The 26,664-nt window shown below is 43.6% G+C and overlaps 2 protein-coding genes across 2 annotated transcripts in view; both read left to right on the forward strand.

Moving 5' to 3' along the window:
- Window positions 1-26,664, forward strand: part of nfs1 (NFS1 cysteine desulfurase) — a 96,452-nt gene that overhangs the window by 56,018 nt on the left and 13,770 nt on the right. The window contains exons 8-9 of the mRNA XM_034164472.1: window positions 5,858-6,015; window positions 6,100-6,205. Of these exons, the coding sequence (XP_034020363.1) occupies window positions 5,858-6,015; window positions 6,100-6,205 (264 nt within the window). The remainder of the gene's footprint in view (window positions 1-5,857; window positions 6,016-6,099; window positions 6,206-26,664) is intronic.
- On the forward strand, window positions 3,383-4,233 carry LOC117504978 (reduced folate transporter-like). The gene is given in 2 exon segments (XM_034164483.1): window positions 3,383-3,797; window positions 3,800-4,233. Coding segments are annotated over 2 exon segments (651 nt in total). The 5' UTR covers window positions 3,383-3,487; the 3' UTR covers window positions 4,141-4,233.

The following is a 26,664-nucleotide window of genomic DNA, read 5'->3' on the forward strand; positions in this document are numbered from 1 at the left end:
AATGTTGGAATGTGATGTACCTGGATGACATTCAGATGATTGTGTTCCACACAGCTGGTGGCTCGGCTCAAGGTTGACTGGCACACTCCTGACCAATCAGCCAGATGCCGCTGGAATGCCCCTGATGTCAGGAAGCCCAGTGTGGTCAGCACCTGGCTCCTCACTGTATTGTGCTCTGGGCCGAGTGCAGTTCTGTGCGCAACTCCAGTCACAGTGGCCTTGATAATCGAAATTAGTTTATGAGCCAATTATCATCATTTGCAAGTAAATCCATGTGTTCCCTGAATACATGCTCACGTCGGATTGAAATTTGTAAGGTCCTCTAACAACACTAACACAGCCACTGTTAGCGCCATTTTACACATCACTGTGTGTACGTTTTATATCCACCCATATAACAGCAAACATGTGAGTGTGTTTGTTCATCAGTGTGTCTCTGATGTTCCTCATCACTTTGATGACTTCATGTTTTCACACTATTAACGGTTCCCAGCATCACCTCTACGTGTCCACAGAGGAACAATAGCTGTATAAACGTGCAGACGCCAGCCTGGATTTGTGTGTGATGCACCGCGCATTTCCACGCTCATTTCACTTTTGATATATTTGAGCTTTGTACATAAGGCCCCTGTTCCCTAAAGACTTGGATCTTTGTTCTTCGATATCAGCATCATCAAACACCTCTGACCTTCAACCTCATGACTCCATAAAATCTTTCCAGGTGTCTCTGGAATCTCAAAGGTTGAGGATCCAGGGACATGAAGGTCCCTGCTGAGATCATTGTATGTCTCTATAGGTTCAACACTTTCACCACATACAGACACACGTCTGATGGCCGAGTCCAGGAAGTTACTGAAATTGTCTGGATCCAGGACAAACTCAAACCGAGACACTCCGATTCCTCACTCAGAGTATTCACTGATTCCACAAAGGTCACAGCATTATCCATGAAGTCAAGGTCAGTAAACCTTTCCTTGCCAACAAGTGCTACTAAGTTGCTGATTTCCACAATTTGACCCAACACCCAGTCCATGTAACAATGGAACAGTGTAGGAACCAGAACCCATCCCTGAGGAGCAGTTTTCACTATGACAAAGTCAGAGTCTCCGCCCCCGGCCACACAGCACTCAGTTCCTGTGTATCCAGTAACTTGTTGGGGATCCTGTGAATTCTCTGCCTTTGTCTTAATTGTTACTTTATAGTTTTAGGGGACGTGATGGTTTAGCGCAGGGGTGGGCAATCATGTGCCATGAAGGGCCGAAGCACTGCAGGTTCTCCTTGCTACCAATCACATCAGCAGGTGATTTCATTAATGTTCAGGTGTTTCAGCAGGTGATTTCATTGACAACCAGGTGGTTATGTTCAAGGGAGAAGCTCATCAGCAGCCCACCTGCTGAGGTGATTGGTTGCAAGGAAAACCTGCAGTGTCTCGGCCCTCGTTGCCCACCCCTGCTTTAGTGGTTAAGGTGTTGGGCTTGAAACTGGAAGATTCTCAGTTCAAATCCCAGCCTGACTGGAAAATCACTAAGGGCCCTTGGGCAAGGTCCCTAATCCCCTAGTTGCTTCTGGTGTGTAGTGAGCACCTTGTATGGCAACACCCTCACATTGGGGTGAATGTGAGGCATTACTGTAAAGCGCTTTGAGTGTCTGCAGATGTAAAAGCGTGATACTAATGTAGTCCATTTTACTGAGGATGTTGTTAATTGCTAATCTTCTCCATGAAGCACTTTGTGATGTCACATAAATGACTTCACAGAACAGTTTGTGTGGACTCGGCAGCTCGCTCTGGTTGCAGCTTGTGGCTCTGGTGTCGTGAAATGTTTCATGCAGTTTGCAGTTCAAAGCACAGAGACTGTGAGCTGCATCAGGCACAGTCCACACACCCGGGTCGGGACACACATCCCTTCTGGCTCAGACTAAAGTCTGAAGCGCTGATCTTGCAGCAGGTGGAAATCGAATGTTTTCAGTGTGGCGTCAGCCACCCGAACCCAAACCCGGTACTTCAGTGTGCTCAAACTCCTTCACACAAAACACAAACGAGGAAAATGTCTGCATCACTTCAGAAACCTGGTTTTTCCAAAAGGTTCACACTGTAAAAATTACAATGTGGCTTTGATCACAAATATGAGCTGATTATTATTGTTGTTAATATTTCAGTCTCACGTGAGACGGTGCTTAAATCATAGGCTATATATATAATGGGCGGAGCCTGTGTGATGTCACCTGGTGGTTTTCCAGAGAGACCCAGCAGAGCCCAAATGAAGCCTGTGTCTGTGCTCTGTTCTTTGTGGTGCTGTGTTCACAGACAACAACCAGCAAACTCATTAATGTATAAGGGGCGGAGCGTGTGTGGCGAAAGACGCCTGAACACGCCCCTCTCTTAGAGTCTGAGCCACCTAATCTGGGTTCTGGGTTTTATGAAATCATATTTTTGGGGACTGTGCAGTGGTTCTAAGAGTTTTCTTTTTTGTTGTGGACATTAAAAGGTATGAGACGCTTGTTTTCTTAGTAAACGTACATTAAGTGGATCTAACAGGTGAAGCTACTGCCAGCTGCTAAAAATGTTAACACTGTTAGCATACAACATTAACCCTCGTGTTCTGTTCATCTGTCAGGAACAGCAGTGGTGTTCCCGGCGGGTCACTTTGACCCGGTGCATGTTTAATTATCCAAAAGATGTCTGAAACCAAAAAATCCTAACAAGCTGTGTCAATATTTCATTACTAACTATTCTATCAATATTTAGTTCAGTGCTGTTCCTTCCTTCCTTCTAACAGGTTCAATTAGGATAATTCACTGGTTTTTCATAAAAAAAAAAAAAAATACATGTTCAAACTTTTTTAATGTTCACCACTTTATTACTTTTGAAAGATCAACATATAAAACACAATAGTTTTACATAACATTGAAACCTAACATTTAAATTTTGTTTTACATACATGCACAGTTTGTGAACCAGAAATGAACAAAATTGCAATACAACAAACAAGCAATCGCAATATGAGTGTGTGTGTGTGTGTGTGTGTGTGTGTGTGTGTGTGTGTGTGTGTGTGTGTGTGTGTGTGTGTGTGTGTGTGTGTGTGTGTGTACATCTACATGTCATCACACTGTGGTCATGTTGTCTTGATGTGGTCAGACGGTCTGCAGACCTGCACCTCTTCCTTTTTCCCTCAGCAGCAACCTAGAAACAAGTGGACCATGATGACTTTACTATGGCATCTTTTTGCTGATACTAAGACACACAACACACTCTCATACACTTATACACACACGCACACTTACTTTCCTCACACAGAGGTGTAGTACTTGGTGCGTCCTCTCCTGAATCTCCCTCACCGTGGCTGCAGTGGTTGGGGTCCTTGGGGTCCTTGCTGCCTCCGTTGGATGTGCGGTGTCACAAGCGCCTTCCCCAGCTCCTCCAGAAAGATGCGCCTCTTGTACAGCTTTGACACATTCCAGTCAGGAAAGATCTCAGTCCAGATGACAAATGCATTGTAGGCCGATACGTCTATCATGTTATAAAAGAAGCCAGGGTGACCGTTCCTCTGAACTACCTGGATGCTCTGAGACACACTGGAGAGATTCTGTCTTGGTGCAGATGCTACTGGAGTTGAGAAATGTGGTGAAGAGGCCCAAACTCAGGCTGTGGTGCCTGTGGTGGGTGTTTAACTCCACAGGGTACGACCTGGTGCTGTTCTATGTTCACATTCTGTGGAGCAAAGTCTACCCAGCCACTGCGAACAAGCGCATTTACAGCGGCGGAGTGGAAGCAGCTTCGACCTTATTGAGTGCAGTGACTCTTTCATTGCAGGCTTTGTGAAAATTCAATGGAATATCTGGTCTGAGCTGGTCATTGGTATCATCACTGCAGTGCAGGCAGGTCTTCTGCTCCTCATGGGCTCCACAGACAACCTATGGGTCTGCTACATTTCCTACATTGTCTTCCGAGGCACCTACCAGTTTCTGGTGCCTATAGCCACATTCCAGATTGCCTCATCCCTCACCAAGGAGCCGTGTGCGCTGGTGTTTGGCATTAACACCTTCTGGGGGACCATACTAAAGACTATCATCAACTTGATCATTGTTGATAAGAAGGGACTGGCATTGGACATACATTCTCAGCTGGCCACAGTGGTGTAGCGTACTGGGTCTGACACACTTGGGAGTCTGGGAACACGTACAGTTATACAGCTTTACAGCTGACGGTGGTGCGACTCGGGGTTGCTGCGTGACCTTCACCCACTTGCCTCAATTCGGATAATGTACTTCTTCAAACTTTGTGCACATGAACAGTGTCAAATGTGTATGTGCTGTCTTTAATTCTGATGTGTGCCATTATTACGGTAAACAAGTAATAATTGTGGCCAAATTCATGTCTGAGGTAACTGGATTGTAAACGTAATTTCTCCACTGTGAGATCAGTAAAGTATATCTCACCTCATCTCATGACCAATGGCCAGCGCACAGTCATTTGTTTGGTGCTGTAGGACCCTGTTACTTTGTCCAAGTTGTCAACCCCCCCTTTGGTGACATTGTAATCAAGGATCATGCTTGGTCTCTGGTCCTCTTGTGCTGATTTCAGTCCCAGCAGAAGACTGCCCCTCCCTGAGCCTGGTTCTGCTGGAGGTTTCTTCCTGTTAAAAGGGAGTTTTTCCTTCCCACTGTAGCCAAGTGCTTGCTCACAGGGGGTCGTTTTGACCGTTGGGGTTTTTCTGTAATTATTGTAGGGCCTTGCCTTACAATATAAAGCGCCTTGGGGCAACTGTTTGTTGTGATTTGGCGCTATATAAATTAAATTGATTATTATTGATTATTGATTTCAACATTTTTGTGCAGAGTGCTCATGAGCACAACATTTTTTCCTGTTTTGGTGTCTGTGAAGGCAATCATGGAAGATTGAGGGGCCCTGTTCTTGACCACCAGCAGCTCAACCGGGAGTTCAGCCCTGTTCTTTCGGACAGTTCCGACCTTTGTGAGCTTTCTCTTTAGAAGCTCCTGACCCAAATTGTAGCTTGTGAAAAAACTGTCACGGGTTATGTTGTCCCCCTGAAACCCTGTGCCATGTCGAGCATGACCCTTGTGCCCCGATTCTTCTATATTCTTCTATATATGATTCTTCATGTATATATCTGTGATATAAACATCCAGCTATGTGAGATGAACCATTTTCATATTATATATTGATTACACTAATTAAGGCAAGTAGAAGAAGTTTCATGCTGAAAAAATACTTTTAACCATTTTTCCTAGATCTTCAAACTTTAAAACCGGTCAATTTGACCCAGAACATAACAGAAGGGTTAAATTCAACAAGAGTTTGACTCAGTGTGAATATTACAGTCGAGACGTCTGAGCCGTGACGACGTTTGTCCAAAAGAAGACAGATTGTTCCAGGTGTTTGTCATAGTCTCCACGACCAGCCACATCGAATGGACAATGAGCTAAAGACGAGACACAGAGACGGTCCACTCAGCACCTGTCGCTCAAAGTGACCACACCCCCAAATTTACAGAACTTTATACCTTAAAATGTCTTAAACAAAGATGTTAGAAACCCCCCCCCCCCCCCCCCCATCCAGTTGTCATGGAGACAGAAAATGTTGAAAGAGAACAAAACTTTTTTTGTACCAGACTGTAAACATGTTTATTTCTGCTCTAAAATTGGACATTTTAACATGGAGTTCTACAAGAAAGTGCTGTTTTGGAGCCTGCCTCAAGTGGCCAGTCACAGTACTGCACTTCTGCTTCAACTGAATGTCTTGTCGTCTCAGATTGCAGCTTGGTTTGTATTTGTCTGTTAGTTGATTGCTACATTCAGTGATGTCACTGTGTGTGTGTGTGTGTGTGTGCGCGCACAGGTGTGGGTGCTCTGTATGTCCGTCGACGCCCTCGGGTTCGTCTGGAGCCCGTGCAGAGTGGGGGTGGCCAGGAGAGGGGTCTGCGGTCTGGAACAGTTCCGACCCCGCTGGCTGTGGGTCTGGGAGCCGCCTGCTCCATCGCCCAGCAGGAGATGGAGGTAACACGACATCGAGCACCAGCCTGACAGTGCACACACACACACACACAGTTACTGATTATATATGTATATGTGTGTGCGCAGTATGATCATCACAGAGTGTCTGCTCTGGCAACGCGTCTGATCAACAAGATTTTGTCTGAGATCCCTGATGTCATCTTGAACGGAGACCCAGAACACCGCTATCCAGGTACACAGTCCTACAACCTGACACACGGCTTTCAAGCACAGGGACACTGTCAGTCTAGATTAGAACAGCAGGTGGAAACGGGGATGCTGTCAGTCCATATTAGAACAGCAGATGGAAGCAGGGAGACACTGTTAGTCCAGATTACAACAGCAGATGGACTCAGGGGACACTGTTAGTCCAGATTACAACAGCAGATGGAAGCAGGGGGACACTGTCAGTCCTTATTAGAACAACAGGTGGAAACGGGGATGCTGTCAGTCCATATTAGAACAGCAGATGGAAGCAGGGGGACACTGTTAGTCCAGATTACAACAGCAGATGGAAGCAGGGGGACACTGTCAGTCCTTATTAGAACAACAGGTGGAAACAGGGGGATGCTGTCAGTCTAGATTAGAACAGCAGGGAGACACTGTCAATCCAGATTAGAATAGCAGGTGGAATCAGGGGGACACTGTCAGTCCAGATTACAACAGCAGATGGACTCAGGGGACACTGTTAGTCCAGATTAGAACATCAGATGGAAGCAGGGGGACACTGTTAGTCCAGATTAGAACAGCAGATGGAAGCAGGGGGACACTGTTAGTCCAGATTAGAACAGCAGATGGAGGAAGGGGGCACTGTTAGTTCAGATTACAACAGCAGATGGACTCAGGGGACACTGTTAGTCCAGATTAGAACAGCAGATGGTTTAAGGATATGATTCCTTCTTTATGTTCTCCAATTCCATATTCCAACACAGTGCAGAGTAGCTACCTAAACTCTGAGTGAGATAGAGTATCTCGTCAGTAGTTTTATATCCTCATTGAGGACAACTTTGGATGCTGTAGCTCCTCTGAAAAAGAGAGCCTGCGTGGTATAACTCACAAACTCGCAGCTTAAAGCAGATAACCTGTAAATTGGAGAAGAAATGGTGTCTCACTAATTTAGAAGATCTTCACTTAGCCTGGAAAAAGAGTCTGTTGCTCTATAAAAAAGCCCTCCGTAAAGCTAGGACATCTTACTACTCATCACTAATTGAAGAAAATATGAACAACCCCAGGTTTCTTTTCAGCACTGTAGCCAGGCTGACAAAGAGTCAGAGCTCTATTGAGCCGAGTATTCCTTTAACTTTAACTAGTAATGACTTCATGACTTTCTTGGCTAATAAAATTTTAACTATTAGAGAAAAAATTACTCATAACCATCCCAAAGACATATCGTTCTCTTTGGCTGCTTTCAGTGATGCCGGTATTTGGTTAGACTCTTTGTCTGAGATTGTTCTGTCTGAGTTATTTTCATTAGTTACTTCCTCCAAACCATCAACATGTCTATTAGACCCCATTCCTACCAGGCTGCTCAAGGAAGACCTACCATTATTTAATGCTTCGATCTTAAATATGATCAATCTGTCTTTATTAGTTGGCTATGTACCACAGGCTTTTAAGGTGGCAGTAATTAAGCATTACTTAAAAAGCCATCACTTGACCCAGCTATCTTAGCTAATTATTTGCCAATCTCCAACCTTCCTTTTCTCTCAAAAATTCTTGAAAGGGTAGTTGTAAAACAGCTAACGGATCATCTGCAGAGGAATGGTCTATTTGAAGAGTTTCAGTCAGGTTTTAGAATTCATCATAGTACAGAAACAGCATTAGTGAAGGTTACAAATGATCTTCTTATGGCCTCAGACAGTGGACTCATCTCTGTGCTTGTTCTGTTAGACCTCAGTGCTGCTTTTGATACTGTTGACCATAAAATTTTATTACAGAGATTAGAGCATGCCATAGGTATTAAAGGCACTGCGCTGCGGTGGTTTGAATCATATTTGTCTAATAGATTACAATTTGTTCATATAAATGAGGAATCTTCTTCACAGACTAAGGTTAATTATGGAGTTCCACAAGTTTCTGTGCTAGGACCAATTTTATTCACTTTATACATGCTTCCCTTAGGCAGTATTATTAGAAAGCATTGCTTAAATTTTCATTGTTATGCAGATGATACCCAGCTTTATCTATCCATGAAGCCAGAGGACACACACCAATTAGCTAAACTGCAGGATTGTCTTACAGACATAAAGACATGGATGACCTCTAATTTCCTGCTTTTAAACTCAGATAAAACTGAAGTTATTGTACTTGGCCCCACAAATCTTAGCAACATGGTGTCTAACCAGATCCTTACTCTGGATGGCATTACCCTGACCTCTAGTAATACTGTGAGAAATCTTGGAGTCATTTTTGATCAGGATATGTCATTCAATGTGCATATTAAACAAATATGTAGGACTGCCTTTTTGCATTTACGCAATATCTCTAAAATCAGAAAGGTCTTGTCTCAGAGTGATGCTGAAAAACTAATTCATGCATTTATTTCCTCTAGGCTGGACTATTGTAATTCATTATTATCAGGTTGTCCTAAAAGTTCCCTGAAAAGCCTTCAGTTAATTCAAAATGCTGCAGCTAGAGTACTGACGGGACTAGAAGGAGAGAGCATATCTCACCCGTATTGGCCTCTCTTCATTGGCTTCCTGTTAATTCTAGAATAGAATTTAAAATTCTTCTTCTTACTTATAAGGTTTTGAATAATCAGGTCCCATCTTATCTTAGGGACCTCATAGTACCATATCACCCCAATAGAGCGCTTCGCTCTCAGACTGCAGGCTTACTTGTAGTTCCTAGGGTTTGTAAGAGTAGAATGGGAGGCAGAGCCTTCAGCTTTCAGGCTCCTCTCCTGTGGAACCAGCTCCCAATTCAGATCAGGGAGACAGACACCCTCTCTACTTTAAGATTAGGCTTAAAACTTTCCTTTTTGCTAAAGCTTATAGTTAGGGCTGGATCAGGTGACCCTGAACCATCCCTTAGTTATGCTGCTATAGACGTAGACTGCTGGGGGGTTCCCATGATGCACTGAGTGTTTCTTTCTCTTTTTGCTCTGTATGCACCACTCTGCATTTAATCATTAGTGATCGATCTCTGCTCCCCTCCACAGCATGTCTTTTTCCTGGTTCTCTCCCTCAGCCCCAACCAGTCCCAGCAGAAGACTGCCCCTCCCTGAGCCTGGTTCTGCTGGAAGTTTCTTCCTGTTAAAAGGGAGTTTTTCCTTCCCACTGTCGCCAAGTGCTTGCTCACAGGGGGTCGTTTTGAACCTTTGGGGTTTTTCCGTAATTATTGTATGGCTTTTGCCTTACAATATAAAGCGCCTTGGGGCAACTGTTTGTTGTGATTTGGCGCTATATAAATAAAATTGATTTGATTTTGATTTGATTAGTACAGCAGGTGGAAGCAGGGGACACTCTCAACCCATATTAGAACAGCAGGTAGAAGCAATGGGGCTCTGTTAGTCCAGATTAGAACAGGACGTAGAAGCAGTGTGATGCTGTTATTCCAGATTAGAACAGCAGGGGGACACTGTCAGTCCAGATTAGAACGGCAGGTGGTAGCAGGGGGACACTGTTATTCCAGATTAGAACAGCAGGGGGACACTGTCAGTCCAGATTAGAACGGCAGGTGGTAGCATGGGGACATTGTTATTCCAGATTAGAACAGCAGGTGGACACTGTCAATCCAGATTAGAACAGCAGGTGGTAACAGGGGACACTGTTATTCCAGATTAGAACAGCAGGGGGACACTGTCAATCCAGATTAGAACAGCAGGTGGTAACAGGGGGACACTGTTATTCCAGATTAGAACAGCAGGGGGACACTGTTAGTCCAGATTATAACAGGAGGTGGAAGGTGGGTGATGTTCAGATGAGAACAGATGGGGGACACTGTTAGTCCATAAGTACAACCCCAATTCCAATGAAGTTGGGACGTTGTGTAAAATGTAAATAAAAGCAGAATACAATGATTTTCAAATCCTCTTCAAACTATATTGAATTGAATACACCACAAAGACAAGATATTTATTGTTCAAACTGATAAACTTTATTGTTGTATGAGACAAGTTCTGAATGTTGTTTCTTTTATAAGTTTAAGACTGCATATTTCTTCCTTTATTTTATGTTCATCTTACATTTAGAATTATTATGCTTCTGTTAATAATAATTGATTATTGCTACAACTAAAACCTTTTTTTTTTTACATAATGTGTAATTACAATTATGTAGTTACTGTAGTTTTAAGAAGGGACTTTGTGAGGTTAGTAGTTTTTTGAAGCAGTTGGAAGCTTACCATCTGTGGAGTCACATGGTTTTCATACTGTGCCTGTGTCTATGTCCTGCACATACTTTGCATGAACCTGAGGTAATATCGTTCATCTAAAGATTGCTGTCACAGCCTTTTTTGTTTTTGGAATAAACATTTTTGTATGTTCAACTGGATTGGATGAATGCTACATAGACATGACGAGACACGTGTACACCAGGACGACCAGCTAGCCAAAAACGAGTTTGACTCTTACATTAGTACTAAAACCCAACTCCTTGTTGTCAGAGTTTTGGAGCAGAAAAGAAATCAAAGCCTCTGGAATGAATACTGGAACCCATTTCTGGTGACTGTGGGAAGTGCTTGTGGAATGACAACGGAGCTATTTGCAGACTTTTATGCAAATTAGCTGCTAATGACATGCGAAGGACAGCTTTTGTTCCTGGCTTTCAGAGACAGCACTGCTTTAAGTTAACAGGACATCAGGAGATGGATAATGACCCAGCCAAAGTGGAAAAACGGGAACTGAAGCCAACAAAGGTATGGAAGAAACACTGCAAAGAAAAATAAGTCAAAGGAAAACTAAAGCCCCTGTCACAGTGGCGTATTCGTAGAGCTGCTCATTGCAGCGTTGTTTCATTTAAATGCGCACGTACTCAGCCTTTAACAGTGTTCGTTCATACTTGCAGCTGCGTGTGTTTGCATTTTAATGTGTGCACACAGTTGTGTGACATGCTGCACCAGTTTCAGTGCTATTTTCTGCCTCTGTGGAAGTGCGCTGTGTTCTCTACTGCACGGTGTGGTGCAGCTCAAAAACAGTCATTTGACATTATTATTATTATGCAGCGAGTGCGCGTTTATTTTAGAGTCACAGCTCTTTTCAGCTTTGATCAGACTGATTGATCAGGGCGTTTGATGAATGCACCAACATGCAGCGAGTGCGCATTTATTTTAAAGAGTCACAGCTCTGATTAGACAGAGAGAGAGAGCACTTTTATTTTATTTTATTTTAAGGAGTCTGATAGAGGAGAGACAGCGGTTTTATTTAAGGAGACTCAGACTCCTCCAGTATGATAAAGTGAAGCAACGATCTTGCAGTATTTATAGCTCCAGAAGAACAGGGAGATGTGAAGTGGTGTACAGTACCGTGTTGCAGCGTGGGCGGGCTCACAATAGTGGACAGTAGCACAGCGCTGTGTGTTCTCGAGTGAAGGCTCCATGCTGTGCTGTACCCTGAAGAAAATTAAACAGGTTTAATTTCTTCTGTCCTACGCGCGTAGCCCTCAACATACTGCTGCGTATTGAGAAAAAACTCCTCGTGAAGTGGGCATAGAGCTGCTCATTACAGCGTATTGTCTACGCTGTAATGAGCAGCTCTGCGAATACGCCACTGACAGGCCCTTAAACTCACTGCAAAAAAGAATGAGATTCTTCACTTAGTGGATGATGATGGCAATCTGGAGGTGATAAAGACGAAGTTTCTTGTGGAGTTTAATCAAGTCTTTGGAGAGTTTTGTGAGTTCAGTATCTCTGTTAAAGCACTACTTCAGCAGATTGACACAGAAGGAGCCATGAACAAGGACCAGCAGTACTGGTTTGAACCAAGGGATGTTTATGAGTGCATGGAGGAAGCTAGGAAAATAAATGAAGATGCGCGCCCCACAGACAGCACATCAGTAGCCGCATCTGGAAAGTCCAAAAGATCTAAGTCAAGTTCTGCCCATTCACGAACATCCTCTGCCTCTTCCTGCACGTTTGAAAAGCTGAACTTGAAAAGGCTGCACTTATGCACAAGCAGCAGGACTCAGACAAAAACATGCTTGGAAGAGCAGAAGCTAAGCTCAAGGCTGAAAGGAAGAGCTTGAGATCCAGACTGCTCTGGCTGCTGCAGATGCTAAACTCAAAGTTTTACAGGAGTTTGAGGGATCAAATGATGAATGAAGTGACAATTCAGAGGATTCAAGGAATACAGGCCATGTACGTAATCCAAGGCCACTCTTCAGTAATCCTGCTCCATTAAGACCTCGAGCCGCAGGTGAAGTCCATCACTCCAACATGTTAAGTAACCACTCCGAGGACACAGCAAACCCTTTGGCCACTGTGATGCAGCAACAAATTGATATTACAGAGTTTCTGCTGAAGCATCAAAAGCTTTCTACTCTACCACCTCATAATATCCCTGTCTTTGAAGGTGATCCATTAGAATATAGACTCTTTATTAGGGCATTCGAGCATGGTGTGGAGAGTAAAACAGAGAGCAGCAAGGACCGCCTGTACTTTATGGAACAGTACACCAGTGGCCAGCCACAGGACTTAATTCAGAGTTGTTTGTATATGGAACCAGATCAGGGGTTACGAGGAGGCAAAGAAACTCTTAAAGGAGCATTTCGGAAATGAATATAGGATCTCTGTGGCTTACATTAACAAGGCTTTAAATTGGCCTGCAGTCAAGGCAGACGATGGTGAAGCTCCTAATGCGCTTGCTCTCTATCTCACCAGCTGTGGAAACGCAATGATGGACATGGAGTATATGGAGGAGCTGGATAATATCGCCAACATGCGTGCCATTGTCAACAAGCTTCCATATAAGTTGAGAGAAGTGGAGAAGCGTTGCTTTTGACATTCAAGAAACAAAGTCTCAAAGACCAAAGTTTCAAGCCCTTGTGAAGTTTATTAACAAACAAGTCAAGGTAGAACTACATCCTGTGTTTGGAGATATAAAGGATATCAGCAAGGGACAAACCAAGTCATCAGCCATCCTCATGGCAGAAAGGAAAACTAGGAAAACAATTTTCACCACAACTGCGACGCCTGTGACCAATCAGATAGGCGAAGGTGAGCAAGAAGTTTCCTTTCAGTTCTGACGGTGCCTTCACAAAACCCTGTCTTTTTTGTCAAGATGAACATGTTATGGCAAACTGTAAGAAAATGAGAAAAACCCTTCACAAAGAGAAGTTAGACTTTCTTCGTGGAAAAAGATTGTGCTTCAGTTGCTTGAAACGAGGGCATATGAGCAAGTTCTGCACAGAGAGAAACCAAGCTGTGAAGTGTGCTCATTGACACATCCCACTTTGTTGCACATGAAGAGTAAAAGAAAGTTAACAGTGAAGGAAGACTCCCAAGTTGATGGTGAGAAACTCTCTGTAACTAGTGGGTTTGTGAGTACAGCTAACACATTCTGTTTGGGCACACGGGCCGGTGACACAGACAGTATCCTAGCCATCGTTCCGGTCCAAGTAAAGGCCAAGAAGGGTAGTAAAGTGGTTCATTCCTATGCTTTCTTGGATCCAGGCAGTACTGCCACATTTTGTACTGAAGAGCTAATGAATGTGCTAAATGTTCGTAGAAAGAAAATCAACATTCTCTTAACTACTATGGGAGAACAAAAGACTGTTCCCAGCCATCTTGTATCAGGCTTAGAGGTGAGCAATATGGAACACTGCAACTTCATAGAGCTACAAGAAGTCTTCTCTCAAGTCACAATACCAGCTGATAAAAGAAACATTCCACTGCAAGAGGACATTGACAGATGGCTCATCTGGAGGGGGTGCGTATCCCTCACATTGAGGCAGAAATAGGTCTACTGATTGGAACAAATGTGCCAAAGGCTATGGAGCCAGAAGAGGTCATCTAGAGTGTTAATAATGGGCCTTACGCAGTCAGAACTACATGTGTTCTACATGTGTGAAAGGATAGTTGTAAAACAGCTAACTGATCATCTGCAGAGGAATGGTCTATTTGAAGAGTTTCAGTCAGGTTTTAGAATTCATCATAGTACAGAAACAGCATTAGTGAAGGTTACAATTGATCTTCTTATGGCCTCAGACAGTGGACTCATCTCTGTGCTTGTTCTGTTAGACCTCAGTGCTGCTTTTGATACTGTTGACCATAAAATTTTATTACAGAGATTAGAGCATGCCATAGGGTTTAAGGCACTGCGCTGCGGTGGTTTTGAATCATATTTAGCTAATAGATTACTGTTGTGAAAGTGTAAGTGACACGGACCCACAACAGGGGGTGCAATGAACGTCAATAGATGACCAAAAAATAACATTTAATTTGTTGGAGGGCACAACGAACATACAGACAATCTCAGAATATGATTACAGTCAATCCAAAAAGGTGACGTGTGGGCAGGCTCGAGGATAGAAGACGTCTGTCCCTGAGAAGAGCCGGAACCACACGATTTCCGCCGCCACCGGAACCTGGTGAATACTGGAGCCGCCAAGTCCCGAATCCCAGGTGATCACCGTCCCCGACTGTCGGATCTGGTACTGCTGGCGAACAACAAGACAGTCAAGTGTGGGTGTGTGTACACCCAGTACAACAACGGTGGGGAATGCACCCCCTCCACCTCTCACTCATATTCTGCAGAGTACCGCATGTGATTCCTCAGGGGGAAAAGAGTGACCGTTCCAGCACTCACTCAACTTCTACCGACAGAGGTACTGGTACTCCTGCAAACACTCACAATATACAGATTATATTGTAACACAAACGGCTGAGGATATTACCTCCAAAGAAGTACGATATCTCGGCAACGAGGTGGAGATGACGTCTGGTCTTTATGGAGTGAGATGATGTAGAGTAGATGGGTGACAGCTGTCAAGAGATAATGAGTGACAGCTGTCACCCCCGGCTGTGTCCGTGGCGGCAGCACCCTCTTGTGCCTGAAGCCCGCACTTCAGGCAGGGCGCCCACTGGTGGTGGGCCAGCAGTACCTCCTCTTCTGGCGGCCCACACAACAGATTACAATTTGTTCATGTAAATGGGGAGTCTTCTTCACAGACTAAGGTTAATTATGGAGTTCCACAAGGTTCTGTGCTAGGACCAATTTTATTCACTTTATCCATGCTTCCCTTAGGCAGTATTATTAGACAGCATTGCTTAAATTTTCATTGTTACGCAGATGATACTCAGCTTTATCTATCCATCAATCAATCAATCAATTTTTTTATATAGCGCCAAATCACAACAAACAGTTGCCCCAAGGCGCTTTATATTGTAAGGCAAGGCCATACAATAATTATGTAAAACCCCAACGGTCAAAACGACCCCCTGTGAGCAAGCACTTGGCTACAGTGGGAAGGAAAAACTCCCTTTTAACAGGAAGAAACCTCCAGCAGAACCAGGCTCAGGGAGGGGCAGTCTTCTGCTGGGACTGGTTGGGGCTGAGGGAGAGAACCAGGAAAAAGACATGCTGTGGAGGGGAGCAGAGATCGATCACTAATGATTAAATGCAGAGTGGTGCATACAGAGCAAAAAGAGAAAGAAACAGTGCATCATGGGAACCCCCCAGCAGTCTAAGTCTATAGCAGCATAACTAAGGGATGGTTCAGGGTCACCTGATCCAGCCCTAACTATAAGCTTTAGCAAAAAGGAAAGTTTTAAGCCTAATCTTAAAAGTAGAGAGGGGGTCCTGTCTCCCTGATCTGAATTGGGAGCTGGTTCCACAGGAGAGGAGCCTGAAAGCTGAAGGCTCTGCCTCCCATTCTACTCTTACAAACCCTAGGAACTACAAGTAAGCCTGCAGTCTGAGAGCGAAGCGCTCTATTGGGGTGATATGGTACTACGAGGTCCCTAAGATAAGATGGGACCTGATTATTCAAAACCTTATAAGTAAGAAGAAGAATTTTTAATTCTATTCTAGAATTAACAGGAAGCCAATGAAGAGAGGCCAATATGGGTGAGATATGCTCTCTCCTTCTAGTCCCCGTCAGTACTCTAGCTGCAGCATTTTGAATTAACTGAAGGCTTTTTAGGGAACTTTTAGGACAACCTGATAATAATGAATTACAATAGTCCAGCCTAGAGGAAATAAATGCATGAATTAGTTTTTTCAGCATCACTCTGAGACAAGACCTTTCTGATTTTAGAGATATTGCGTAAATGCAAAAAAGCAGTCCTACATATTTGTTTAATATGCGCTTTGAATGACATATCCTGATCAAAAATGACTCCAAGATTTCTCACAGTATTACTAGAGGTCAGGGTAATGCCATCCAGAGTAAGGATCTGGTTAGACACCATGTTTCTAAGATTGTGGGGCCAAGTACAATAACTTCAGTTTTATCTGAGTTTAAAAGCAGGAAATTAGAGGTCATCCATGTCTTTATGTCTGTAAGACAATCCTGCAGTTTAGCTAATTGGTGTGTGTCCTCTGGCTTCATGGATAGATAAAGCTGGGTATCATCTGCGTAACAATGAAAATTTAAGCAATACCGTCTAATAATACTGCCTAAGGGAAGCATGTATAAAGTGAATAAAATTGGTCCTAGCACAGAACCTTGTGGAACTCCATAATTAACTTTAGTCTGTGAAGAAGATTCCCCATTTACATGAACAAATTGTAATCTATTAGACAAATATGATTCAAACCACCGCAGCGCAGTGCCTTTAATACCTATGGCATGCTCTAATCTCTGTAATAAAATGTTATGGTCAACAGTATCAAAAGCAGCACTGAGGTCTAACAGAACAAGCACAGAGATGAGTCCACTGTCCGAGGCCATAAGAAGATCATTTGTAACCTTCACTAATGCTGTTTCTGTACTATGATGAATTCTAAAACCTGACTGAAACTCTTCAAATAGACCATTCCTCTGCAGATGATCAGTTAGCTGTTTTACAACTACCCTTTCAAGAATTTTTGAGAGAAAAGGAAGGTTGGAGATTGGCCTATAATTAGCTAAGATAGCTGGGTCAAGTGATGACTTTTTAAGTAATGTTTAATTACTGCCACCTTAAAAGGCTGTGGTACATAGCCAACGAACAAAGATAGATTGATCATATTTAAGATCGAAGCATTAAATAATGGTAGGGCTTCCTTGAGCAGCCTGGTAGGAATGGGGTCTAATAAACATGTTGATGGTTTGGATGAAGTAACTAATGAAAATAACTCAGACAGAACAATCGGAGAGAAAGAGTCTAACCAAATACCGGCATCACTGAAAGCAGCCAAAGATAACGATACGTCTTTGGGATGGTTATGAGTAATTTTTTCTCTAATAGTTAAAATTTTGTTAGCAAAGAAAGTCATGAAGTCATTACTAGTTAAAGTTAATGGAATACTCAGCTCAATAGAGCTCTGACTCTTTGTCAGCCTGGCTACAGTGCTGAAAAGAAACCTGGGGTTGTTCTTATTTTCTTCAATTAGTGATGAGTAGAAAGATGTCCTAGCTTTACGGAGGGCTTTTTTTATAGAGCAACAGACTCTTTTTCCAGGCTAAGTGAAGATCCTCTAAATTAGTGAGACGCCATTTCCTCTCCAACTTACGGGTTATCTGCTTTAAGCTACGAGTTTGTGAGTTATACCACGGAGTCAGACACTTCTGATTTAAAGCTCTCTTTTTCAGAGGAGCTACAGCATCCAAAGTTGTCTTCAATGAGGATGTAAAAACTATTGACGAGATACTCTATCTCCCTTACAGAGTTTAGGTAGCTACTCTGCACTGTGTTGGTATATGGCAATTAGAGAACATAAAGAAGGAATCATATCCTTAAACCTAGTTACAGCGCTTTCTGAAAGACTTCTAGTGTAATGAAACTTATTCCCCACTGCTGGGTAGTCCATCAGAGTAAATGTAAATGTTATTAAGAAATGATCAGACAGAAGGGAGTTTTCACGGAATACTGTTAAGTCTTCTATTTCCATACCATAAGTCAGAACAAGATCTAAGATATGATTAAAGTTGGGGTGGACTCATTTACTTTTGAGCAAAGCCAATAGAGTCTAATAATAGATTAAATGCAGTGTTGAGGCTGTCATTCTCAGCATCTGTGTGGATGTTAAAATCGCCCACTATAATTATCTTATCTGAGCTAAGCACTAAGTCAGACAAAAGGTCTGAAAATTCACAGAGAAACTCACAGTAACGACCAGGTGGACGATAGATAATAACAAATAAAACTGGTTTTTGGGACTTCCAATTTGGATGGACAAGACTAAGAGACAAGCTTTCAAATGAATTAAAGCTCTGTCTGGGTTTTTGATTAATTAATAAGCTGGAATGGAAGATTGCTGCTAATCCTCCGCCCCGGCCCGTGCTACGAGCGTTCTGGCAGTTAGTGTGACTCGGGGGTGTTGACTCATTTAAACTAACATATTCATCCTGCTGTAACCAGGTTTCTGTTAGGCAGAATAATCATATGTTGATCAATTATTATATCATTTACCAACAGGGACTTAGAAGAGAGAGACCTAATGTTTAATAGACCACATTTAACTGTTTTAGGTCTGTGGTGCAGTTGAAGGTGCTATATTATTTTTCTTTTTGAATTTTTTATGCTTAAATAGATTGCTACTGGTTATTGGTGGTCTGGGAGCAGGCACTGTCTCTACGGGGATGGGGTAATGAGGGGATGGCAGGGGGAGAGAAGCTGCAGAGAGGTGTGTAAGACTACAACTCTGCTTCCTGGTCCCAACCCTGGATAGTCACGGTTTGGAGGATTTAAGAAAATTGGCCAGATTTCTAGAAATGAGAGCTGCTCCATCCAAAGTGGGATGGATGCCGTCTCTCCTAACAAGACCAGGTTTTCCCCAGAAGCTTTGCCAATTATCTATGAAGCCCACCTCATTTTTTGGACACCACTCAGACAGCCAGCAATTCAAGGAGAACATGTGGCTAAACATGTCACTCCCGGTCTGATTGGGGAGGGGGCCCAGAGAAAACTACAGAGTCCGACATTGTTTTTGCAAAGTTACACACCGATTAATGTTAATTTTAGTGACCTCCGATTGGCGTAACCGGGTGTCATTACTGCCGACGTGAATTACAATCTTACCAAATTTACGCTTAGCCTTAGCCAGCAGTTTCAAATTTCCTTCAATGTCGCCTGCTCTGGCCCCCGGAAGACAATTGACTATGGTTGCTGGTGTCGCTAACTTCACATTTCTCAAAACAGAGTCGCCAATAACCAGAGTTTGATCCTCGGCGGGTTGTGTCGTCGAGTGGGGGAAAAAACGGTTAGAGATGTGAACGGGTTGGCGGTGTACACGGGGCTTCTGTTTAGGGCTACGCTTCCTCCTCACAGTCACCCAGTCGGCCTGCTTTCCCGGCTGCTCGGGATCTGCCAGAGGGGGAACTAACGGCGGCTAAGCTACCTTGGTCCGCACCAACTACAGGGGCCTGGCTAGCTGTAGAATTTCCACGGTGCGGAGCCGAGTCTCCAATTCGCCCAGCCTGGCCTCCAAAGCTATGAATAGCTACACTTATTACAAGTACCGTTACTGCTAAAGGAGGCTGAGGAATAACTAAACATTTCACACCCAGAGCAGAAAGTGCGGGAGAGACAGGAGAAGCTGCCATGCTAAATCGGCTAAGAGCTAGTAGCTACGCTAAGCTAGCGGATTCCTAAAAACACGCAAAGTGAATAATGTGTAAATAATTTAGAGGTGATTCAGCAGAAGCAGTGCTTTAGTTAAGGCACGTGAAGATTACACTGTGAAACAAATCGTAATCTAGATAACTAGATCAATCTAACCTGCGCAGATTAAACAGCTAACAGATACAGAAAACACCGCTGTGCTCCGGAACAGGAAGTGATACAATACCGCAGTGAGAGCCAACCACCAGTAGAGGCAAGCAAGGACACACACCAGTTAGTTAAACTGCAGGATTGTCTTACAGACATAAAGACATGGATGACCTCTAATTTCCTGCTTTTAAACTCAGATAAAACTGAAGTTATTGTACTTGGCCCCATAAATCTTAGAAACATGGTGTCTAATCAGATCCTTACTCTGGATGGCATTACCCTGACCTCTAGTCATACTGTGAGAAATCTTGGAGTCATTTTTGATCAGGATATGTCATTCAATGCGCATATTAAACAAATATGTAGGACTGCTTTTTTGCATTTACACAATATCTCTAAAATTAGAAAGGTCTTGTCTCAGAGTGGTGCTGAAAAACTAATTCATGCATTTATTTCCTCTAGGCTGGACTATTGTAATTCATTATTATCAAGTTGTCCTAAAAGTTCCCTAAAAAGCCTTCAGTTAATTCAAAATTCTGCAGCTAGAGTACTGACAGGGACTAGAAGGAGAGAGCAAATCTCACCCATATTGGCCTCTCTTCATTGGCTTCCTGTTAATTCTAGAATAGAATTTAAAATTCTTCTTCTTACTTATAAGGTTTTGAATAATCAGGTCCCATCTTATCTTAGGGACCTCGTAGTACCATATCACCCCAATAGAGCGCTTCGCTCTCAGACTGCAGGCTTACTTGTGGTTCCTAGGGTTTGTAAGAGTAGAATGGGAGGCAGAGCCTTCAGCTTTCAGGCTCCTCTCCTGTGGAACCAGCTCCCAATTCAGATCAGGGAGACAGACACCCTCTCTACTTTTAAGATTAGGCTTAAAACTTTCCTTTTTGCTAAAGCTTATAGTTAGGGCTGGATCAGGTGACCCTGAACCATCTCTTAGTTATGCTGCTATAGACGTAGACTGCTGGGGGGTTCCTCTACCTCTGCAAACCTCCCATCAACCCCTCCCGCAGCAGTTATCACTTCATCACCATCAAAACCCCCAGCAGATCAGCCCTCACCCCCACCATCATCATCATCACTGTCAGCACCAAACCCACAGTGGATCAGCCCTCGTCCTCACCCTCACCGTCCTCACCACCATCATCATCATCATCGTCACAGTCAACCGGAACAAGCACCCACTCTCACCGTCCTCCCTCTTTCACGGCAGACCAGGTCAGGAGAGAGCTAAGGAGACTCCACCCCAGGAAGGCAGCAGGCCCGGATAAAGTGTGTCCCAGAATGCTTAAGGCCTGCGCCAACCAACTGGGGAGCCCCTCCAGCATGTTTTCAACCTGAGCCTGCATCTCAGAAAGGCCCCAGTCACGTGGAAGACATCCTGTGTCATTCCAGTTCCTAAGAAGGCACACCCGAAGGAGCTGAATGACTACAGGCCAGTCGCTTTGACATCCCATGTGATGAAGACCATGGAGCGACTGCTGCTGAGCGTCCTCAGACCTCAGGTCAGACATGCTGAGGACCCACTGCAGTTTGCATACAGGGAGACGGTGGGAGTGGAGGACACCATCCTCTACCTCCTCACAGGGCCCACTTTCATCTGGACAGGGGAACAGCGCTGTGAGGGTCATGTTTTTTGACTTCTCCAGTGCCTTCAACACCATCCAGCCCCTGCTACTGAGAGACAAGCTCATGGAGATGGATGTGGACACTCATCTGGTCACCTGGATCACTGATTGTCTAACTGGAAGACCACAATACGTTAGATTCAGTAACTGCACCTCAGACACAGTGATCAGCAGCACTGGAGCACCACAAGGAACCGTGCTCTCTCCAGTTCTGTTCACTCTGTACACATCAGACTTCAATTACAACTCGGAGTCGTGCCACATGCAGAAGTTTTCAGATGACACTGCTATTGTGGGATGTGTGCGAGAAGGACAGGAAAGAGAGTACAGGGACATTGCCAAAACAGAGGAGATGGTAGTGGACTTCAGAAGGTCCGGGCCCACTCTGCAGCCAGTCTCCATTGAGGGGGTCGATGTGGAGGTGGTCCAGACTTACAAATATCTGGGGACACTTATGGACGATAGGTTGGACTGGTCAGCCAATACTGACACCCTCTACAGGAAGGGACAGAGCAGACTGTACTTCCTGAGGGTAGGGTCCTTCAGGATCTGCCGTAAACTCCTGCGAATGTTCTACCAGTCTGTGGTAGCCAGTGTCCTCTTCTCTGTGTTGGTCTGCTGGGGGAGCAGCATGAAGAGGAGGGACGCCGGGCGACTGGACAGGCTGGTGAGGAAAGCTGGTTTAGTGCTGGGAACAGAGCTGGAGACACTAACATCAGTGGCAGAGAGAAGGACCCTCAGTAAACTGCTGGCCATCATGGACAATGTTGAGCACCCTCTGCACAGCGCCATCATCAGGCAGAGGAGCTCATTCAGCGGCAGACTGCTGTCCCAGTCCTGCCACACGGACAGATTCAGGAAGTCTTTTTGTCCCTCAGGCACATCAGACTGTTCAACTCTTCCCATCTCAGTAAGAAATAATCCTGTGACACATCTGTTTGACCTTTTATTGCTTTCTTTTGCACTACCAACACTGTTTACATTGTGTACTGTTTACACCTGTGCTACGTCCTCACTACTGCACTACTAATTTACTCCTCCGTCATATTCTCTGAGACTGGATGCTGCACTTGCACACAAATTTATTTTATTTTTAGTTAGTAGCTTTTATTGATTAGTCCATTTTTCTTTTATTTACTTAACCCTATTTTGTGTGTCTGGTGCAATGTGTGTGTCTTGTCTAATGTGTAAGCTGGTGGATGCTTTGAATTTCCCTCTGGGATCAATAAAGTATCTATCTATCTATCTATCTATCTATCTGTCTATCTATCTGTCTATCTATCTGTCTATCTGTCTGTCTGTCTGTCTGTCTGTCTGTCTGTCTATCATGCACTGAGTGTTTCTTTCTCTTTTTGCTCTGTATGCACCACTCTGCATTTAATCATTAGTGATTGATCTCTGCTCCCCTCCACAGCATGTCTTTTTCCTGGTTCTCTCCCTCAGCCCCAACCAGTCCCAGCAGAAGACTGCCCGTCCCTGAGCCTGGTTCTGCTGGAGGTTTCTTCCTGTTAAAAGGGAGTTTTTCCTTCCCACTGTTGCCAAGTGCTTGTTCACAGGGGGTCGTTTTGACCGTTGGGGTTTTTCTGTAATTATTGTATGGCTTTTGCCTTACAATACGAAGCGCCTCGGGGCAACTGTTTGTTGTGATTTGGCGCTATATAAAAAAAATTGATTTGATTTGATTCTTGGCTGGACAGTGAAAGGACCTTTGAGAGAGGGCAGCTGTACAAAGGTAACAAAGGATGCTATAGTACATGCTACATCAAACAGGATATCTGTAGCCAAGCTGGATGAGCTGTGGAACCAACAGTTCAGATATGACTTCCCTGAGGGTAGCCCTGATGAACAGCAGGAGATGTCACAGGAAAAGCTCAGATTTATGGACAGTGTCTCACAGTCTGCCAAACTGATAGAAGGTCATTACTGTATCAACTTACCTCTGAAAAACAAGGCGCTCTGCATGCCCAACAACCGCGCTCGTGCCTTGAACATGAGGAAAAAAACTTTCAAGAACGCTTCTCAAGCTACGCGTGGTGTTTGATTGTGGTGCTTCGTACCAAGGAACCTCTCTTAATGACCAACTACTTCAAGGGCCAGACCTCACCAGTACCCTGATTGGAGTCATCACCCGATTCTGCCAAGAACCAGTGGCTCTCATGGCTGATGTGGAGGCCACGTTTCATCAAGTAAAGGTCCCACCAGATGATACTGACTTGCTGCGGTTTCTATGGTGGCCAAATGGTGACACAAGCAAGGATTTGGACGAGCACAGGATGGTTGTGCTCTTGTTTGGGGCCAACTTGGGTTTCACCAAGTTGTGCTAGCTATGCATTAAGACGATGTGCTGAAGACAATAGGGATCTGTTTAACACTACAGTAGTTAACATTGTATTGCACAACCTTTATGTTGACGACTGCCTCACGTCAGTCAGCTCTAAGGAAGAGGCTGTCTTGCTGTGCCACAACCTGAAAGCAATCTGTCAGCAGGGAGGTTTTAACTTAACAAAGTGGATTAGCAACTGCAAGACAGTTCTTGCAGCCATACCCCATGAGGAGATAGCTAAAGAAGTGAAAGACCTCACAGCAGCACATCCTGAGATTAAGAGAAATGCAGCAGTCAATGTGTTGCACTGACACAAAGCAATGGATGCTATGACACAATTAACAGAGCATTATTCCTCATGGACCCACCTTAAGAAAGCTGCAGCATGGATCCTCAAGGTGAAAGACACATTGCTGTGTTTAGCAAAGAAGAGAAAGGAGCAAAGATCAGAGATCGGACTATCCACCAGTGAACAACCAACAGAAACAACAGCTTCACAAAATATGCTGAGCTTGAAGGCAAGTCTGAGCAAAAGGAGTCTCACAGTCGATGATTTTAAAAAGCTGAACAGGAGATCATAAGACACTGCCAGAGAAAAACATTCCACAAAGAAATTGACCTCTTTACAAAAGGGAGAGCTGACCAGAAGAAGCAGCCACTTGTACAGGCTTGATCCTATACTTCAGAATGGGATTCTAAGAGTTGGGGGTAGGCTCAATAGAGCAGCCATGCCAGAAGAATCCAACACCCAGCCGTCCTGGCAAAGAAACAGTGGGTGTCCGACCTCATTTTGCAACAAATCCATCATGATCTTGGGCACAGCGGACGTAACCGTGTTCTATCTGATGGTCCAGTCACACGGCACACGACGATTCCTGAATGAAGGAAAAAAGTAAAAAACGTCACAATTTGTTGAGAAAAGGTGGATGAAAGAGCTTTTATCACTGAACAGTCTGCGAAGCAAGAGCACAAAAGGGACGAAAGAGGAAATTAACAAAACTGAAGCTCACGATCTCGATGCTTTAACAAAACACACCTGGAGCCACAGCTGGAGCAATGTGTGTCTGCATCTCTGAGTTCCAGGTGCTGGGATGGTGCTCATAGTGCCTGAGTCCTGGAGAAACTGCAAACAGAATCTGTGGAGATCTGTGCGCACGTCAGTGGACCACCTGCTCTGGTTCCTCGTCCAGAACAAAAGAGGAATCATCTCCATCATCATCAGAATCCACACTGTCTGTCGACACGCTGTGCGCTCCGTCTTCCTCCAATAAAAAAAAAAAACTGTGCTGTGGTCACTGCTGTATCACTGTATTATGTTCTAAGCCATATATATTTATTTATAACAGAAAACTGTCAAAAGGGAGAATAAATATAAGTATAAAGATGATTGAATATATCAGAGCAGTAAATTAATCAGTGCGTGTGAACGCGCGCATTGACTCACGTGCGGTTATTTCCACCAGCTGATCACTGATCCACAACGTGAATTCTTCCTTCCAGAACAGCTCTTTATATCATCATTTCAGGCATTGACATTAAGCTTTTAGTGTACTTGTCCATAGGACAAGTAACCCTGGTGGTTTACGTGTCCTATAGGAAAAGCTGGTTGTCTGGAAAAGTGAGCGCCGCAGGTGCGAGCCGTGTGAAGCGTGCCAAAGGCACGCGATACATACAGCAATAGCATGTGTCACCTAGGGGTGTCTGGGGGCATGCTACTGTGGAAGTACTGAAATGACACTTTTTCATAAATTGCTTCTCTCCTGTGTGGGTGGTAAAACTGAATTTCCAAAAAATAAATTTTAATACATATTGCATGCACAGCCTCTGCCTTTTAATCTGTTAACCAAGACATAACTCATAATGTTTCTCTCCTGTGATTGTTCATAATTGGGGAAAAAAATTAAAATAATTGGTAAATGTGTGTTTTCTGAATTCATCACTGTTCAATGCACGATCATTTGCCAGTACGTATTTTGATAAAGCAAATCAAATTCTTTTATTTCAACATTTAAAAATGACGCATTGGTCTGCAATTGAAGGAAAATCCTGAGACATGGAAGTATATTGTGTTGTCCTCTTCCTTGGGCCACAGATAATCCTGTGTCCAGCTCCTCACAAACTTCCTCTCTCTTCATACCTCTTCTATGAAGCTTCTACACTTGCAGGGGTTGATGCTTTGTGTTTGACTGGTGTTTCCCTGGTATCTGGCCCGGTGTTGGAGGTTTTAGAAAAGACATTCTGTTCAATATATTCTTCAAAAGGCGTGTTAATCGATGTGATGTTCGTTATCTAATGTTTCCCTCCACAGCATCTTGCAACAAGATGCTGTGAATGCACACTCCATACAGTGGTCTCGTGCACACATGATACAGGGTTCTCCCCAGAAATGTTTAGTATAGCGGTGCTGTTGGTAATTATCACCCGAGGCGGCACGCTGAGTCATTTTGACAGGTTTTAGATACATTGAAAGCAAGAATAATAGACAAAAAAAAAAAATACACTTATGTTGTAATATCAAAGTTCTTTGTATTTTTCTGTCTGTGTTAAGAAAATAAATGACATTGAAAAGTTTAAAAACATTAATATTTGATGGACATAACATTTGCTCTCTTCATTAAAAATGACACACTGACACACACTGTGCCTTTAATCCAATCAGACAGGCAGAGTTTTACTGTCATGTTGACACTTTAGCTTTTTTTTTTTCTCAACATTTTTGAGTGGAATTGCATACTTATTAAAATATATATATATATATATATATATAATATATAATATATATATATATATATATATAAAACCCCTAATTGTCTTCTTTGAATGAGAGCTAAATCTGGACTGATTTGATCGTCAAATCAAATTTATTGCCAAGTAAGTTCTCACATACAAGTAATTTGATCT

The sequence above is a fragment of the Thalassophryne amazonica genome, chromosome 3, assembly GCF_902500255.1.
Source record: "Thalassophryne amazonica chromosome 3, fThaAma1.1, whole genome shotgun sequence".
Taxonomy (NCBI): domain Eukaryota; kingdom Metazoa; phylum Chordata; class Actinopteri; order Batrachoidiformes; family Batrachoididae; genus Thalassophryne; species Thalassophryne amazonica.